The 19073-nt window shown below is 52.2% G+C and overlaps 1 protein-coding gene across 1 annotated transcript; it reads left to right on the forward strand.

The window, feature by feature from the left end:
• The first annotated feature begins 16772 nt into the window (after positions 1-16772).
• Positions 16773-17818, forward strand: LOC131093046 (olfactory receptor 14C36-like). Its single transcript, XM_058040043.1, has 3 exons — positions 16773-16973; positions 17378-17467; positions 17804-17818. Exons 1-3 carry the CDS (start codon positions 16773-16775, stop codon positions 17816-17818), a joined length of 306 nt encoding a protein of 101 aa, XP_057896026.1.
• The last annotated feature ends 1255 nt before the right edge of the window (positions 17819-19073 follow it).

Here is a 19073-nt window from a genome sequence, read left to right on the forward strand (position 1 = left end):
CGGGTGCTGTTGCAGTGCCCTTTTATTTCATAGCTTTTTGGATGGTCTGTTCCAGTTCACCCCCTGTATGTTGTCTTTCCCCAACCTGGATTATTTCCAGGTTATATCCCTCCCCTTTTACCCTTCAATCATTATAATCCCCACCCTATATTCCAGGGCCTTCCCTATCCATCCCTGTAAACTCTGCCCCTGTTCTGGACCTTTCCCTGTCAGTCTCCTGTAAACTCCTCCCCTGCAGGTTTCGCCCTCAGGAATTCCCCTCATGGATGGTGCCCCATTGGCCCATGTGACCTGCCCTCTCCGCCCCCTTATCCCCATTGGTCCCTGAGATGTATTCCCCTCCTTTTGCTCCTCCCTCCCCAATTCCCTATTGGATCGTGTCCACCCGCAGTTCTAGTGCTGTATAAAATCCTGAGCACACTGGTGCTTGAGGCTCTTTGGTGCCTGTTCCCTTTGACGAATAAATCTTCCTCAGACTCTCACACTGAAGGCCTCCCTCTCCTCTTTAGTCTGCTCCCTGACGCTGATTCCAGCTGTGGAGCAGGTGGCTCCAAGGTTCAGCTCTCCCTGTTTCAGGGGAAGCTGTTCCCCACTCATGGCAAGCGGCGCCCCTGAGCCAGCTGTGGACTCCAGCGCAGTGTCAGCCCGGGGCTCCTGCTGGGCTGAGTCTGCCCTCAGGCAGGGCTCAGGTCCCCCACGGCATCTCGGTGTCACCTGTGAGCCCAGTGGAGAAGACACCTCTGTGCCCTCTGCTCAGAATTTCACTGCCAGGACAGCAGGAATGCAACCCAAATCTGCCTTCAACCTGCTGGGGTGGGCAACTCCTGCACCAGCGGCTTTCTCGCCATTCTGCTGCTCATGGCCAAGACAATTTCCCTGCCCTTCTGCCAGGGAATGCCCTGTGCCAGCTCTGCTGTGAGGCTTCCCTGGGGTGCTGCCGGCACCAGTGATTCCGTCAGTATTGGAACTGAAGTCCGCGAACATGACTGAGCCCTGGTGAGCTCTCAGGATGGCCGGGGACAACTGATCCACCTGGCCCACCCCAAAATTCACCCAAGTCCTGCTGGAGCCAATGGACCCAGTGGCCAAGAACGGCCCAAGAGCCAGGTAGAACCACTCGCCCTTTCCCAGGACACTGTGGTGGCTCTACCCCACCATGGCCAGGCATTACAGGTGACCGTGTAGGGCCCCTCACCCAGGAAACCCCGCAGCCCCGCAGGGCCCTGCAGACAGGTAGACCCAGTTGCCCCATCCTGCCAGGGTACCAAATTTCAAGACCAATAAATAATTTCAACATACTTTGACATATGAAGAATTTTTTTGGCATTTAAATTCTTTTGAGTAAATCAAGAATTTTGGGGGTGTTATATTGTATTTGCAGGGATGTCCAATGAAGGCAGCAATGTTGCATTTGACTCCATGTTCTCAAAAGGCTAATTTATTACTTTACAATACTGTATTTTATTAAAGAATACTATACTATACTGTACTATACTATACTATACTATACTAAAGAATGCAGAAAGGATACTTAGTGAAAGTTCAAAAGATAATAATGAAAACTCCTGACTCTTTCCAGAGTCTTGACACAGCTTGGCCATAATTGGCCAATGAGTCAAAATAACTCACACCAGAATCCAATCAAACAAATCACCTGTGGGTAAACAATCTCCAAAGACATTCCTTACATGAGCACAACACATGAAAAGCAAATGAGATAAGAATTGTTTTCCTTTTTCTCTGAGGCTACTCAGCTTCCCAGGAGAAAAATCCTTGGCAAAGGGATTTTTTCAGAGAATGTGAACACCACAGTGTTTGAGATGAGTAATGAGATGGTTTGCTGTCCCAATTAAAGGGTGAACATGATAAATGTGTTAAGAGAAGTTGTACAGATGTATAGTTATGTTACTGCAATGTGTTCCCCCCTGCCCAGCATTGTTATCCCGGGATGATCTTGGTAGTCCGGGCATTTGGGGAGGGGCAGATTGTTCCTAAGAGGCACGGCTTAGCAACACCTGCCCTCCAGTCCAGTTCCAAGAAAGCAGTCTGCACCAATGGACAGCAACCAAGAGTCAACAGACAGCCCTTGGGAGGAGCTAGGGCTGCCTGTTGCAACATCAAGGATATAAAAGGGAGAGCAGCCATTGTGTGGATGAGCCAGCCACGTGGTTACCAGCCACGAAGTGGGGGAGGCTCCCAGCACTGTAACTTTTTCCTTATTTAGTCCTTTTGTTGTAATTTTTGTTAAGGTTTTAATAAACCTTTCAAAATTTTGAGAAGTGAACAGTCATTTCTCACAGAGACAAAAAGTTTTTTAAAAAAAGCTTTTTTTTAATTTTTTTTTTTTCTTTTAAACCCAGACCATTCCCACCACACTTACAGTGAACCAATGCCTTTCTCACCACCTGGACAACCATCCCCTCAGTCAACCCACTCCCCCTGGACTCTGCACAACTCCCAACAAACCATTTGTCTGGGGGAAGGCACAAACTGTGTCAAGACAGCAGAGCCCAGACCTGGCCTGACTTCCCTGGAGCACTGGAAAGGAGGAAATCCAGACTCACGGACACACACACAGACACAGAGCAAAGATTTGCTCAAAGGGTTTATTGATTCTTGACGATTGATTATTCAGCGGAAATGGCCCAGGGCTCAAAAGGTTCTCCTCACGGCACTGGAGAGGAAAAAGTACACGGGTCCTTCCAACCCTCAAAGACAAACCCCAGAAGGTGACCTCTGGAGCCCACTGGGGTATGGATGGGCTTTGTCTCCAGCCCTGTCCCTGCAGGCACGGCTCACCTAGGCATCCAGAGAGGCAGCCGGGCGCTTCTGCCGCAGGAGAGCCCGCAGCTCTTTAGCCACAAGGGGCTGGGGACAAAGGCAGCGTTAGAGACACACTGGGGGCACCAGGCTGCACTGGGAGGCAGGGGAGAGCAGGGGGGCCTTGGGGAAAGGGCTGTGGCAGCAATGGGGTGCAGGAGCTGCTGTGCTGCTGCCCAGAAGCACTGGGCTCCTGGCCAAGAGGCACAGCTGGGGCAGGGGCTGCGTCCTGGCTCATCCAGGGGGTCCTGGGGTGACAGGGATGGGAATGCAGCAGGGCCCTGGGCAAAGGCTTCCCTGGGGAGGAGCCCTGGGGCAGGGCATTGTCTGGGCTGTCAGGAGGGGTGCACTGGTCTGTACTGGGACACACTGGGATGGCCTGGGCTGTGGTGGCCATGCAAGGGGAGGGGCTGACACCGGCAGAACTTGTGGTACCCATCAGAGGCGTCTCCAGGACCGCAACATTGTCTAAATCCAACTGCAGAGAGACCAGGAGACGTCACTGGTCACTGGGATGTCCCCGGTGCCAGCAAGGGATGGGGGGAAACCACTGCCCCCCAATTCCCTGAGAGGATGCCCTCCAATGCCAGCAGCCCACTCACCTCCCGGAGATCATCTTGGGTTCCTTCCAGGAGTACCTGGAAAGGAGAACAAAGGCAGGGTCTGGATTGGACCTCCTTGGGCTTTGAGGGGACACGGGGCTAGGGAGCAGGGCACAGGCAGAGGGATGGGAATTCAGGGCCTCCAAGGAGATCTGTTTGAGGTGGGGGGAGACCCAAAGTCACTGATCTGGGGTCAGTTGAGGGCCCAGGGGACAGGGCTGGGAGTATGGAAGGAGCAGGGTGTGAGGTACAGGGGAGGAGAAAGGAATTGAGGTGTAGGGACATGGGAGTGCAAGGGAGGGGCTTGGTGGGGACAGAAGAATGAGGATGGATGGGGACAAAACCAACGAGACTGGGAGATGCTGTGGGAGTGGGGGTGAGTCAGGGAATTGTACAGGGGGACCCCTCTGCAGTGGCCAGGAAGAAAGGCAAAGGATTGATGTGGGACATGGAAGGAAAGGCCTCAGGTATGGTCAGTGGGAGGGCACCTGGGGACTGGATCCAGTACACTGACCGCTCCCACTCCAACTTCCTGCACGCGGTGGCTGCCCATGGTGGGATCCAGGCATATTGGGCGGTGGGCAGCGATGCAAAGGCATCCGGGGACCCTGTGGGGACAACCCCCAGTCCAACACAATCCATCCTCCAACAGCCCCCAGTGCCAGATCCCCCATCTCCTGCTGCCCCTCCCAGAGCTTTCCCTGGGGGACACCCCAGAGCTGAGCTGAGCCCGGCCCCAAACTCAACATGTGTGAGAACAAGGGGAACAAGGGACATGTGATCAGTGGCTGATCTCAGTCACTGCAGGCTCTGGGGAGCACTGGGCAATGCTGATCACCTGCAGACAAGGCTGAGGGCTGGGGAATGGCTCAGGTCTGGCACTTCCCACATGGGAATACCCCATTGTTGCTATTTCCCTACAGGCTGAAAACCAGTACAGTCTCCAGCCCCAGAGCTGAGTCCAGAGAGAAATATGCCCCGTCCTGTCCCTCATCCTTTCACACCTGCAGCCTCAATAGCATCACAGAGCACCTGGGTCCTGCTCTGATTCACGTCGATGTTTCAGGGAACCATCCCCAACAAGGATCAAACTGCAGCGCTGCCCCTCCCTGAGACTTGCCCATAGTTCTGCAGGAACATGAGAGTGCAGGGGAGGGGCTTGGTGGAGACAGAAGAATGAGGAAAAGTGGGGACAAAAGCAACAGGACTGAGAGAAAACTGGCGGGGGTGGGGAGAGATAGCAGAAAGTGAGTCAGAGTATTGTACAGGAGGGCCCCTCTGCAGTGGCCAGGAAGAAAGGCAAAGGATTGAGGGGGGACATGGAAGGAAAGGCCTCAGGAAGGGTCAGTGGGAGGGCACCTGGGGACCCTGAATGGGACACAGAGGAGGGACCAAAAGGGTGGGATGGGAGGCCAGAAAGGGCAGGATGTGGGGACAGCGTTTGGCTGGTGCCTCACCTTGGATTGTGCCGGGGGCACAGCAGGATGGAGAAGAGCAGGGCCATGCTGAGCACAGCCACCTTCATCTTCCTCTGGCTCTGGGCCGCGCTGCCTGAGGCTGCAGCAGGTGAGGAGCACCTTTATCCCTGCCGGGACTCCTCCCCGCACCCTCTCTGCCAGCCCCCAGGCCAGAGCCCGGCTTGGCACAGCCCCCAGCCCTGGAAACAAGCCCAGCCCTGGCACAGAGCCCATCCCACCCCACCTGTAGCACGGATCCAGCCCCCTCGCCCGGCATCCCTCCAGCTTCCTGCATGGGGCAGCTGCCCCTGGAAGGGCCCAGGCACCTGGGGGGCCAAGGAGGGCAGGCAGGGAGCCAAAGGCACCTGGGGACCCTGTGGGGACAACCCCCAGTCCAACACAATCCATCCTCCAACAGCCCCCAGTGCCAGATCCCCCATCTCCTGCTGACCCTCCCCTCCCAGAGCTTTCCCTGGGGGACACCCCAGGGCTGAGCCCAGCCCCAAACCCAACATGTGTGAGAACAAAGGGAACAAGGGATATGTGATCAGGTGGCTGATTGGCATCTCAGGCACTGCAGACACTGGGGAGCACTGGGCAGTGCTGATCACCTGCAGACAAGGCTGAGGGCTGGGGAATGGCTCAGCAGTGACAATTCCCACATCCACACCACCTGATACCCCTTTCCCCGCAGATGCCAAACCCGACCAAGCTCCATGCCCAGAGCATTGTCCAGAGGGGAATATGCCCTGCCCTGCCCCTCATCCTGTCACACTTGCAGCCACGGAGCCCTCCCAGAGCACCTGGGTCATGGCCCTGTCTCTGGGCCCAGACCAGCACTGGCCCTGAGCAGGATGTGCCCATCCCAGGGACATGGGGAAGTGGGCACCTGTCCCCAGGCAGCCACTCGGAGCTAATTGGGGTAACAGAGGTGCCCTGTGAGGAGGAGGGGTGTTGGTGCCCTGCCAGCATCTCTGACAAGCCCTGTTTACCCAGGCCCTGAGGCACCAGGAGGACATCTTGGGCTTCCAGGAAGGAAAATCCACAGTGAAGTGGTTCCTGAGAGCTGTCCAAAGCTGTGATTCCTTTTTGACATTCCAGGGCATTAGTGAAGTGTTCTGCACATCTCTTTCCCCAGGGACAATGTGGATCCATCAGAGAAGTGTTATGACCCAGCTGGGAAAACATTTCAGGCCACTGCCCTGACTGTTTGCTCTGGAACTCACCCAAGGAGGCTCAGGGCCCAAGGGGGAAGATTTTCCTCGGGGGTTTTGCTGCTTTGTGCCCTTGGAGGAGAGACCAGAGTGTCCTCATGGGAGATTCTTGACCAGATGGACAAGAGCTGTGACATCATTGGTGGGCTGAGGTCACCTTGGAGAGAAATTGAGGAAGTGTCTGCAGGGTCCTAAATGGTGAATGAATGGATGAAGGAGATTCTCACTGTCCTTACCCACTATCCAGCAAAACCACAGCCAAGGGAAGAGGCCTGGAATCAGGGGGGAAGCAGACCTTATTGCGCCTGGTGCACACTGGGCAGTGTGGGGTGATCCCCTGCTGGTGTCCCAGCTGTCAGTGCAATACCACTGCTCTGATGGATTGGGTCCTTAAGAAACAAAAGAAGTGATCAAGCTCAGGGGAGGAGGGGATGTGGTCGCACTTCTCTTCTCTGGGAGTTTCTCTCTGAGGGGGGACATTCCATGAGAATTGGGATGCAGTAAAGGACAGGGCTGAGGGCAGCTGCTCCCTCTCTCTCTGGGCTTTGCAGGAGGACGCTGGGAGCTGCTGCTTGGGAAATGGAATTGGTTGCTGTGGGTGGCCAGAGCAGCTTCCCCAGGCAGGTGCTGTCAGGTGCCTGCAGCACCAAAAGCGTCTCCACTTGGGGCTGCCGTGACAACTCCCCAGCCCAGCAGACGCCTGAGCCCGGATGGTGCAATGAAAGCCTCACCAGAGGGACGAGAGGACTCCTCACACAGCAGATCCAGCCGGGTTTATTAAGGGAAAATCCAAGGGTCTAGGTGAAATGAGGGTGCAGAGGGAAACAGGAGCAGCAGGAACACAACCTCTGCTGAACGGAATCAGAGGCGAAGAGCCAGGAGCAGGGCTGGGGCCAGGGTATATAACTGGAGGAAGGCAGGAGGGGTCAGGGTACAAATGATCCAATGGAGAAGGGAGCTAGGGCTGGAGATAAGGTGGGGTGACACAGGATGCACCAATGGGGGAGCAGCAATTTTTTGGAAAAAGAAGACAAAACACATCAATTTCCTGGTGCCAAGACTGTCACCACCAAGACCTGGTATTTGATGGCACCGCGCATGCCCAGATCTGGACATTTCCCTGTGCCACCACAGCCCAACTGCAGCAATTTGCTGGCAAAGAAAGCCAAACCAGGCAAATACCTGGTGCCTACACCAGCCCAATCTTTCTCCCATTTATAGGCCCTTACCTAAACATGGGTCTTATAACCAAGACTATTGTGGCTGTTATCCGGCTTTTGTTTCATGGTTGAATAAGGTGAGGGATTCATGGATTTTTAACTTCCTCTGGAAAGCAGGCACATGGATTCACAGCTATCACACACTAACAGTATGGTGTTGGGGTTACTTTAATAATGGTAGCTGCTGTAAGGAAATGACACCGGGTGAAATCTTCTCCCAACCCTTTAACCATCTCTTTGGGTCCACCCCACCAGATTTTAAAGGGTTGAGATCCACTCTAAATGTTAATGATATCATACAGTGGCTGGTGTTGCTGATAGGCCTGTTCTATTTAGCATTTAGAGAGAAGGGGAGACTAACCTGGATAACCACCCTGACACCTACCCTAGAACCCAATAAGCCACCAGAGTCTAGGGATTCTGCTGCCCCAGAGCCTGACCCTACCCCACAGCACACCTCAGATATGAACCACCCAGATTGGGTGGAGGATCTGGTGAAGGAGATAAGCCAGATCCTGAAAGAATACACTTCCCCAGCTTGTGAGAAGCCCTCCCCCCGCCTCAAAGAGGGAGAGTCTAACAATGCAGCAGTGGAACCCACAGATGTTACAACTGTCCAGGTTCCAGCTGAATTGCAAAGGCAGACCCAGCCAGATGAAGTTGCCCCTGTAGAAACAAGGAGATCTAAGACGAAAGCAGAGCACCCAGATAGGGGAGGGCCCTCACAACCCATGGGAGAGCCAGAGGTTGCGATCATCACTGAGTCCCTGACATACAAAAGTCTCCGTAATCTGCACACAGACATTGTACGACAGGGATGTGAGGCTTGTACAACCTGGCTGCTTCAGGTCTGGGATCTTATGGGTAAAGGTGTCCAGCTGGATGGTGGTGAGGCAAGGAATTTGGGACCCTTGACCCAGGACTCAGGTATCAATCAGGTTTTTGTAAGGGAGCCAGGGTCCCTTTCCCTCTGGGAGTGGTTTTTATTAGGTGTCAGAGACAGATTTGTTCACAGGGAAAGAATGAAGGACCAGCACCATAGAATGCGCTGGAAGACTCTTGAGGAAGGGATCCAACAGCTGAGAGAAGTGGCAGTGTTGGAGGTACACTTTGGGAGGGATGGACAGTATGATAGTGACCCTGACAAAGTCAGGTGTACAGGGCAAATGTTGTGGAGCCTGGCAAATATGGGCCACCTCAATACACCACCTTTATTGCAACAATTAATGCTGATAACAACCAAGAGACAGTGGGTTCCGTCACCAACAAGCTTAGAAACTGTGAGAGTGTGATCAATGACCCCAAGCAGGATCATGTCTCTGCCGTTATTAAGGACCGCAGAGAGAAGATGAGGGAGATGAGAGAGGAGGTGAGGAGGAGCAGTTCCCATATGGCACCAGTGCAAATCACAGGCCGCAGTCACAACCCAGCATTTCCCCAGCTAGAGAGAGAGGGTACACCGCATGGGCTGACCTGTGGTTCTTCCTTCGTGACCATGGGGAAGACATGGGAATGTGGGATGGGAAACCCACTTCTGTCCTGGCAGCATGGGTGCGTCAACTCAAGGAGGGAAACACCAACCAAGAGAGTTCCACTAAAGTGAAGGTAGCCTCAGCCTCCCGTGACCGAGCTGCCAGGTATAATCTGTCAGATCCCCTTGAAGGAACCTCTAGTATTTATGCCAGGAAAGAAATGATAACCAGGGCTAGGGGGACACTGACTCTAGCCAGGAAGAGGCACAGCAAAAACGGATCTTCTGGATTGTGTGGACCCGATGGCCTGGCACAACAGAGTCACAAAAATATGATACCTTATTTGATACTTGTGGCATTCACATTTTCTGAAAAATTCTGTCGCCCAGGATTTTTCTCCTGGGAAGTGGAGAAGCCTCAGAGAAAAGGAAAACAATAATTATCTCATTTTCTTCTCCTGTGTTTTGTTCCTTTGGAATGTGTTTGGAGATTTTTTTACCAACAGGCGATTGTTTCATTGGTTTCTGGTGTGTTTTCACTCATTGGCCAATTAGGGCCAAGCTGTGTCAGGACTCTGAAGAGAGTCACGAGTTTTCATAATTAGCTTTTTAGCATTGTGTAAGTATCCTTCCTGTATTCTTTAGTGTAGTTTAGTTTAGTATTCTTTAATATTATATAGCATCTTAAAATAATAAATTAGCCTTCTGAGAACATGAGGTCAGATTCATCATTCCTTCCTTCATCGGGGCACCCCAACAATACAATTGATACTGGTGTGCAGTGTACCCTGATGCCACCAGGACATGTGGGGGCAGAACCTGTTTCTGTTGCTGAGGTGACGTGGGGATCACTGCAATTGACCCTGTTGGGAGCCCAGGTGAGCCTGACTAGGAAGGAGTGGCAGAAACATCCTATTGTGACTGGCCCAGAGGCCCCGTGGATTCTGGGCAGACTTCCTCTGGAACAACTTTACAAAGACCCAAAGGGACTCAGGTGGGCCTTCGGAATAGCTGCTGTAGAGGTAGAGGACATTAATCAATTAAACCCCTTGCCTGAACTATCAGAAAGCCCATCTGCAGTAGGACTCCTGAGGGTGGCAGAGCAACAAGTACCAATTGTCACCAATTACCCCGCCAGAAATATTGAACAAATCGAGATGCCGTGATCCGATCCACAGAATGATCCATGAGCTGGAGAGCCAAGGGGTTGTCAGCAAGACCCACTCACCCTGGCCTGTGTACAAGTCTGACAGAGAATGGAGATTGACTGGGGACTACCGTGCCTTGAATGAAGTGACCCCACCCCTGAGCGCTGCTGTGCCGCACATGCTGGAACTCCAGTACGAGCTGGAGTCCAAGGCATCAAAGTTCTTTGCCACTATTGACATTCCCAGCCCATTTTTCTCCATTCCTCTGGCTGCAGAATGCAGGCCTCAGTTTGCTTTCACCTGGAGAGGCATGCAGTACACTTGGAACTGACTGCCCCAGGGGTGGAAGCACAGCCCCACCATCTGCCATGGACTGACCCAGACTGCACTGGAAAAGGGTGAGGTTCCAGGACACCTGCAGTGCATTGAGGACATCATTGTGTGGGGGAACATGGCAATGCAAGTGTTTGAGAAAGGAGAGAGGATCATCCATATTCTGCTGGAAGCCGGCTTCGCCATCAAGAAGAGCAAAATCAAAGGACCTTCCCAAGAGATCCAGTTCCTGGGAGTGAAGTGGCAAGATGGACGGTGTCAGATTCTCACTGAGGTCATCAGTAAGATCCCAACAACGTCTCCATCAACCAGCAAGAAGGAAACACAAGCTTTCCAACGTGCCATAGGCTTTTGGAGAATGCACATCTAGATCGTGAGCCCTCTATACCTGGTCACCCACAAGAAGAACGATTTCCAGTGGGGCCCTGAGTAGCAACAAGCCTTTGTCCAGATCAAGCAGGAGATCGCTCATGCAGTAGCCCTTGGCACAGTCAGGACAGGACCAGAGGTGAAGAACGTGCTCTACTCTGCAGAAGGGAGCCATGGTCTGGCCTGGAGCCTTTGGCAGAAGGTGCCTGGGGAGACTCGGGGCCGACCACTGGGATTCTGGAGCCGAAGCTACAGAGGTTCTGAAGCCAACTACACTCCCACAGAGAAGGAAATCTTGGCTGCCTATGAAGGAGTCCAGGATGCCTCAGAGGTGATTTGCATGGAAGCACAACTCCTCCTGGCACCCTGAATACCAGTGCTGGGGTGGATGTTTAAAGGAAAGGTTCCCTCTACCCACCATGCCACCGATGCCACATGGAGTAAATGAATTGCCATCATCACACAGCACGCCCGTATTGGAAACCTGAATCACCCTGGGATTTTGGAGACAATTACATACTGGCTGGAAGGTGAGAACTTTGGTCTCACTGATGAAGAGAAACAAGTGACAAGGCTAAAGAAGCTCCACCATACAATTAGCTACCAGCAGAGGAAGCACACCATGCTCTTTTCAATGATGGCTCCTGTCGCATCGTAGGGATGAGCCAGAAGTGAAAAGCAGCTGTATGGAGCCCCACACAACATTTGCACAAGCTACTGAAGGAGAAGGTGGATCGAGTCAACTTGAGGAGCTCAAGGCCATTCAGCTGCCCCTGGACATTGCTGAGAGAGAGAAGTGGCCAAAGCTCTACCTTTATACTGATTTGTGAATGATTGCCAGTGCTCTGTCAGGTTGGCTGGAAAGGTGGAAAGAAGCCAGCTGGCAGTGTAGAGGAAAACCAGTCTGGGCTGCTGATGAGTGGAAAGACATTGCGTCTTGGGTAGAAAATCTACCTGTGAATGTCTGCCATGTAGATGCCCATGTCCCCAAGAGTTGGGCCAGTGAGGAACACCAAAACAATAAGCAGGTAGACCAGGCTGCAAAGATAGGGGTGTCAAAGATGGACTTAGATTGGCAACATAAAGGAGAGTTATTCCTAGCTTGATGGGGCCATGATGCCTCAGGCCATCAGGGCAGGGATGCCACCTATAAGTGGGCACAAGACCGAGGGGTGGATCTAACCATGGACAGTATTGCTCAGGGTATCCATGACTGTGAGACGTGTGCTGCCATCAAGCAGGCCCACCGAGTGAAGCCCCTGTGGTACAATGGGCGGTGGTCCAAGTACAAGCATGGGGAGGCCTGGCAGATTGACTCCATCACACTGCCCCAGACACACCAAGGCAAGCGCCATGTGCTGACCATGGTGGAAACCGCCACTGGATGGTTGCAGACCCACCCTGTGCCTCACACCACTGCCCGGAACACCATCCTGGGCCTGGAAAAGCAAATCCTGTGGAGATATGGTGTGGGAGGATTGTTGTCCATTTGTCCCAGGTGTCCACAGGGTTGGGTTTTTTACCTAGGTACAGGCAGTCATTTGGTGACAGGGGAACTCCCACCAGGCATGTTGAGAGCAGATCATCTACGCTTCCCATGGCCATGCAGAGATTGTCTGGCTTTAATGACTTTGCCAAAGTGACCCAGATGTTTTGTTTTGGCTGAGGGACGATCCAGCCGGTGATCACTTGGATACAGATGAGGGTGCTGATAAAGACGATGGCAGTGGTGGCACTGGCACTGCTGCGGGGTGCCCTGGAGGGTATGGCAGGAAGAATCATACTTCTTCTTTCCATATAAAGGAGAAAGCTAATGTAGTTTTCATTTGTGGGTAGTAAAAGCACACATTAGTTGACTTATTTTAAGACATTCTTAAATATTCTTAAGTTCTCCCTATAGCTCTTACGAACTCCTCCCAATCACTCCCTTCACTTTCTTAAGGAAAGTTTGAGGGAGGGGAAAAAGGAGTAGTTTCAAGAGGGGAAGGAGGGAGGGGTAAGGGTAAAGGGTCACTGGTAGAAGGATGGAAAAGGGAGGGGTGTGTCTGCATTTGAGATTGACATGGACGTTATCAGTGGGATATATCTACGTGTGATGAGTGTCCTTGCCACAATGTTTGGATACGTGAATTTCTTTTTTCTTCATCTCCAAGAGAAAGCTGCTTCTGTGGCACAGTGGGAGAGGGAGCTGACTTTGTGTTCATTTGAGGAGTCGTCTTCAGATCTGTGGTCTACATAGGGACTGATAAATCTTCTGGGAATCCACCGGGGTCCTGTATCTGTAGAAACACAAGCATATTCTGTCCCCCACATAATGAGAGGGTATGGCCCTTCAACAATTTTAGATTCATGATTCTGATCAAGTACTGGAGGTCTTTCTTTGAGGTGCGTGTACGTGTTGTTATGAAAGTGCCTTAAGACAGGGGGGTTTGGTTCATTTTTGAGAGCAATTCTTGAGATATATATGATATTAGAATTAATGAAATTCAAATAATGTAAAGTACTTTGCACAGTTTCTCTTGTATAGAGAGAGCCGGGGGCTATGTACAAACCACAAAAGGGACGGGACTGCTGTGGAACGTGACTTGAGCTGTGTTATTTTCCGGCATCAGTCTCATTACATCGTTATGACAATGGGAGGATGCCAGCAGCTGACATCCCAAGCAGCAGACCAAGAACTTAATAGTACAACTTCCTTTATAAATTTTTTGACATATCACACAAAGCAAAAGCATATTGACAGCAGTTCTATCCACCCACTATAAGCACAAGTACCTTTGGTTAAAACAATGCTTGCTTATTTTGAATACAATACCTGCTTGTAAGCCTTAAAACACAAGGCACAGAGCTCCATTATTAGGCTTCAAACTTTCTAATATCTTGCTAGAAAAAGTTTTCTGTATCTTAGGGAGTTATTCTAGACAAGCGTTAATACGCAGACCATTGTTCTATTTGTCCTTACTTTTCTACTTTTTAAATACTTTTTCTGCTGACCTATCTTATGGCTACTGCTTAGCTCTAGTCACAGTTCTGCTGTCTCTGAGGCCTGCCTTTTGCAGCTTCCCCAAAACTCTGATTTTGTGGATTCCCACACTGAACACAAGTTCAGCTATTTTAAATCAAATTCTCACTGATGTAGATAGTATTAGACATGGCACACTGCAAAATAGAGATGCTATAGATTTTTTGCTGTTAGCACATGAGCACAGGTGTGAGGATTTTGAAGGAATGTGTTGGCTGAATCTCTCTGGCCAGTCTGCATCCATTCACAGGAACTGAAAAGACTACAAGATACCATGAAGAAATTGACCCTGAATGACTGGGGCTTGAATGAACAGTTTGAGGGATGGGGAATTACTGGATGGTTGAAAGACAAAATAAAGACAGCTTTGTTATTACTAGAAGTCATTCTTATATTGCTTTGTATTATTCCATGCCTAAGGAAATTGGTGACCTGCTTGGTAGAAAAAACAGTGAAAAGGGTTTGGCTGGTGCAAGAAGAAGAAGGGAGAGTTGTAGCAATGTATCTGAACAACTTATGCCACACTGTGCACCAGCCATACCACTTGTAGTTGTTCTTATCAGAGTCCTCTGGAATTCACTAAGGTTGCTAAGACATAAACTGTGCTAAATGAAGAAAGAAGAGGCTGAGAAACAGAATACCAAGACCTCAAGAACTCGATAATAGAGGACTGAGAACCACCTGAACTGCAAATAATCACATACTCTGAGAAGTGCGTGCAGAACACAAGAAAAACACAGAGGCACCAATGAAGAAGAGCGTGATCAGCGTGTGCAGTAGGGTTAGAATGTATAACTAAGTGCATAATGTAAACAATCAATGGCTTCTGTTTAATCATATTGGTTAGATATACGGGAGTCCTGTTTTCCCACAATGGGTGCCTAGGAAAGAGGGATAGTTCTTTTCCATAAAAAGGAAAGCACTGAGCCAGGAGCAGGAGACAAGTGACCCTTGCAGGCCTGGGGCCTCATTGCCTCCTTGTCCCTGCTCAGCAGCCTGGCAGGGGCCGCCCCATGCTCCTGCCCTTGGCATTGCACAACCCCACATGCCAGTGCCCATCCTGGTAAGAGCCCTGAGCAAGGAGGGAGGGACAGGATCTGCCTGGCCAGGGGCTGGGGATCAGGCCTTGGCTCTTTGTATTCCTCAAACACATCCAGCTTTGCTCAGCACCAGAGACACTTTGGCCTTGTTTGTCCCCAGCTGTCATCACTGCATCCAGTGTTCTGCTCTAACTGGAATCTCGGGACACTTTCTCAGTTGTGTTCCTCAGTGGGACCCATTAAAGCTTCAAGGAACTTTGGAGTTTCAATTTAATTTTGAGTTGTTGAGGAGTTTTTTGAGCCCTCTCTCAGGGACTGAGTCTTATGTAAACAACACCAAATCCCCAAGAGGCTCATTAAAGTCCTTGTGCTGTGTCTGTGCTGCTGAGCTTTAAAGGAACAGCTCTTCCCAGGGCCAGCTCCTCTCCCAGCCCAGCAGGGCTGAGGGCTCTGCCTGCAGGCACTGAGGGGACAGGAGCCAGGCGGAGACAGGCTCAAGGCAATCAGGATTGGGAAGACATGGAGCTGAAACTTCAATTGGGGAAAGATCTTCACAGCCCTGTGCATGGAGAGTGTATGGGTGCAGGGCAATGTCCCCTGTGCTCCTGGAGGAATCTCCTGAAGCCGGCATACCCCACAGCCTGGGGGATGTGTCAGGAGGACTCTCCCAGTTTCTCTGTGGCACAGGAGCAGGAGGAGGAGGATGTGCTGCAGAGCGGGGCTGCCCTGGGCACAGTCAGAGGGACAGGGCAGGACGGTTCCTGCTGCCAGGGACGGCTGCAGGGGGTGAAGCTGGGGCTGCAGCCAGGGCTGCCCAGGGCTGTCCTGCAGAGCAGCTCCTGCAGCCCTCAGGGCTCTTGGCCAGCCCAGGGCTGAGAGCTGTGCCACCTGCCAGGGGCAGCTCTCAGCCTGCCTGGCAGCTCCCCATGGATGCTGCAGGGGCGAAGTTGGAGGTGGAAGGAGCCACCCCCATCAGGGCAGATTCCTCCTGCTCTGGAGATGGTGCTGCATGGCCAGGGCTGCTCTCAGTTTTCTCCTGAAGGGAAAGGAAAGGGGCTGTCAGCTTTGGCTGTGTCACTGAGACTCCTGCACTGTCAGCCTGGGCATCAGCAGATGGGCCTCAGCTCTCCCTCAGAAAGTGTCTCCTCAGCCTCCTCTCCCTACAGACAGCAGCAGCAGCACCTTGGCTTGCAGCATCTCTGTTTTTTCTGGCCTGCCCTTAAGGTCCTGCTGCCAGGGAGATGCCCCTGGGCAGTGCTCTGTGCTGGGAGGGGTCTGCAGGGCAGAGCTGAGCCCCCAGGGCTGGGCTGGGCTCTGGCAGCAGAGGCAGGGACAAGGCTTGGATAGAGAGAAACAGCTCCCAGTAGGCACAGCTCCAGGCAGCAGAGAGCCAGGCCAGCCCTTGGTATCCCTCCATGTCCAGCTGCATAGGTGGAGAGAGAAGAGTTGGAAAGATTGATTTTGAAACTGGAGTCTTCAAAAAAAGCCATGTTATTTTTAAGTGCAGTTTTAAATTGTACATCATGTACTAGAGCAAGGGGAAATGAGCAATGGGCACCTCTGTTGGCCCAGCAGGTTTGAGTGCAGTGGGGCACAGGGAGCCTTGTTTTCCTTCGGGGCTCCCTAGTGTTCAGCCTGAGAGCAATGCTAAGAACAGGATTTTCTGTCCCTTCTAAAATCACACAGTTACTTTGTAGCCCAAAGCTACACACACACACACACACAAAAAAAAGGTAAATGAAATTTCCCAAAAGAGAGAGAAGCAATTTTTAGTGCTTGTGTAAGAAAATAGCACAGCAGTGACTCAAGGTATTTTGTCCAAATTGTCAATGTTGTCTTTGAACAGCTCAAAATGTCCAGAATCAAGAAATGTGCAACAGCAGCTCCATCAGGCACTTACTCCTGCTGCCATTGGCAGACACACGGCAGCTGCAGCTCCTGCACTTCTGCCTCTTGCTGGACATCTCCCTGGCTGCCATCCTGGGCAACGGCCTCATCATCAGCGCCGTAGCCTGCGGCCACCACTTGCACACGCCCATGTTCTTCCTGCTCAACCTGGCCCTCAGTGACCCGGGCATGATCTCCACCACTGTCCCTAAAGCCATGCACAATTCCCTCTGGGACACCAGAGACATCTCCTTCTCAGGATGTGCTGCTCAGGTTTTCTTCTTTGCATTTTTCATGTCAGCAGAGCTTTCCCTCCTGACCGTCATGTGCTACGACTGCTACATGTCCATCTGCAAATCCCTGTACTATGGGACCCTCCTGGGCAGCAGAGCTTGTGCCCACATGGCAGCAGCTGCCTGGGCCAGTGCCTTTCTCACTGCTCTGCTGCACACAGCCAATACATTTTCCCTGCCCCTGTGTAAGGGCAATGCCCTGGGCCAGTTCTTCTGTGAAATCCCCCAGATCCTCAAGCTCTCATGCTCCAAATCCTACCTCAGGGAACTTGGGCTTCTTGTGCTAAGTGCAATTCTATTTTTTGGTTGTTTTGTGTTCATTGTTTTCTCCTATGTGCAGATCTTCAGGGCTGTGCTGAGGATCCCCTCTGAGCAGGGACGGCAAAAAGCCTTTTCCACTGCCTCCCTCACCTGGTCGTTCTCTCCCTGTTTGTCAGCACTGCGTTTTTTGCCTACCTGAAGCCTCCCTCCATGTCCTCCCTATCCCTGGATCTGGCAGTGTCAGTTCTGTACTCAGTGGTGCCTCCGGTACTTAACCCCCTCATCTACAGCCTGAGGAACCAGGAGCTCAAGGATGCCTTGGGAAAACTGGTGACTGCAACTTCAGAAGCAATAAATTCTCTTTTCTGCTACAGAGCCTTTAGAATATAACTCTTTACAATCTCAGCCTTTTTTTCGCTGTCTTTTTTTTACTGTGGTAACTTCTTCAATTGTTGTAATATTTCTCACAAAATACAAATGTGAGAAATAATATTTCTCCCAAAATGTAGTAGTGCTCTTTGCATTCCTACATTAATATCTGTTTTTAAAAAAAAAAAAAAACGAAGACTTGCAAAAGGCTTGGTCTCTTGGCATTTAAATAAAAACAAGTGCCTGCCCCAACCTGTTTGTCCAGGATTCTTCCTCAGCCCTTCTCTGTCCCTGCAGGGGCAGTGCCTGTGAGCAGAGGTGGAGGGAAGAGACTCCCAGCACAGCAGCACAGCCAGGGACAATGGCCCTGGCTCTTCTCACATCTACTCTGCCCAACTCCAGCCTGTCCTTGCCAGCCCTGCTGTGGCTTTAAGGCTGGAGTGCTCTGGCAGCTTGGTCACTGTCCTGCTGCGTGTCCCTGCTGTGGCCACAGGCTGGACCAGGCCATGGGCACTGCTGGGACAGAGCTGGGCTCCAGCAGAGCAGCTCCATCAGCAAAGGGCATCTCCTGAGGGCAGGGCAGGGAGGCTTTGCTCCCCTCCAGAGCTGCTGTCAGCAATGTGCTCCAGGAATGCCCTGGCACAGCAAAGCCCAGTGCCTGGGGCCGGGGGGGGAGTGTGCAGGGGGGGCTCACAGCAGTGTCCTGGCACAGCCAGAGCTCCTGGCATGGACCTGAGGCAGCAGCACAGCAGGGCCTGGGCTGTGTCTCTGTTCTGGGACAGCCTGGGAAGGTGCCCCAGGGCAATTGTCCCACACCAGCCCCTGCAACCACCATTGCCAGCACTGGCCTCTGCCCTCACCTGCAGGAGGTTGTTTGTCCCTGCACGGAGGGACACCAAGTGACCAGGCCAGCAGGCCATGTTTGCTCTGTGCTGAGGACATCTCAGCATCGAGTGTGTGTGGGGAGATGAACCCCAGTGAGCACAAACACCATCAGCAGCATCCGGGGCTGGCACAATTCCAGTGGCACAAACAGTGCCTTGAGGCCACTTCACTCTGAGAGTAACGTCCTCTGGGAAAACACCTGAATTCTTTGCTGGGTTGTGGTGAGGACTGCACAGAGAGAAATATCCCAGGCAGAGAGGCTCCCGGGAAAAATGCTCAGGGCAGCCATGGACTGCACAGAGAGACATTGGATAGAGTGAGGGTCTGTGGGGAGAAATCAGAGCTGCCTCCCTTCTGAACCACCCCGAGGACCTGGACAGGGCTGTGCTGTGTTCTGAGCACTGACCTGGAACTGAGGGAGGTGGAAAAGGCCTTTGGTGTCAGGGCTGTTGAGAAGGCTGGGCAGCGTCACTGTGGGACTTCTCCCAAACCCCTTGGAAAGGCCAGAGCCATCCCAGAGGGTCCTGGGCACTTGGGAAAGGCAGATATGGAACCAGTCTGCAAACAGGGCAGGGAGGGGGACTGGGAGAGTCACAGCCTGCTCAGGCTCAGCAGGGAAGGGGATGTGGCAAATCCTCCTGCAGTCATTTCAGGCACTGGCAGGACAAGGCAGGGACTGCAG

Source organism: Melospiza georgiana, chromosome 24 (assembly GCF_028018845.1).
Source record: "Melospiza georgiana isolate bMelGeo1 chromosome 24, bMelGeo1.pri, whole genome shotgun sequence".
Classification (NCBI taxonomy): Eukaryota; Metazoa; Chordata; class Aves; order Passeriformes; family Passerellidae; genus Melospiza; species Melospiza georgiana.

Bases quoted from the DNA above. Each gene is read 5' to 3' on its own strand.
- LOC131093046 (XM_058040043.1), top strand. From the start codon at position 16,773: ATGATCTCCACCACTGTCCCTAAAGCCATGCACAATTCCCTCTGGGAC. The intron at 16,974-17,377 runs GCTTGTGCCCAC...GATCTGGCAGTG, and splicing joins GGACCCTCCTGGGCAGCAGA to TCAGTTCTGTACTCAGTGGT.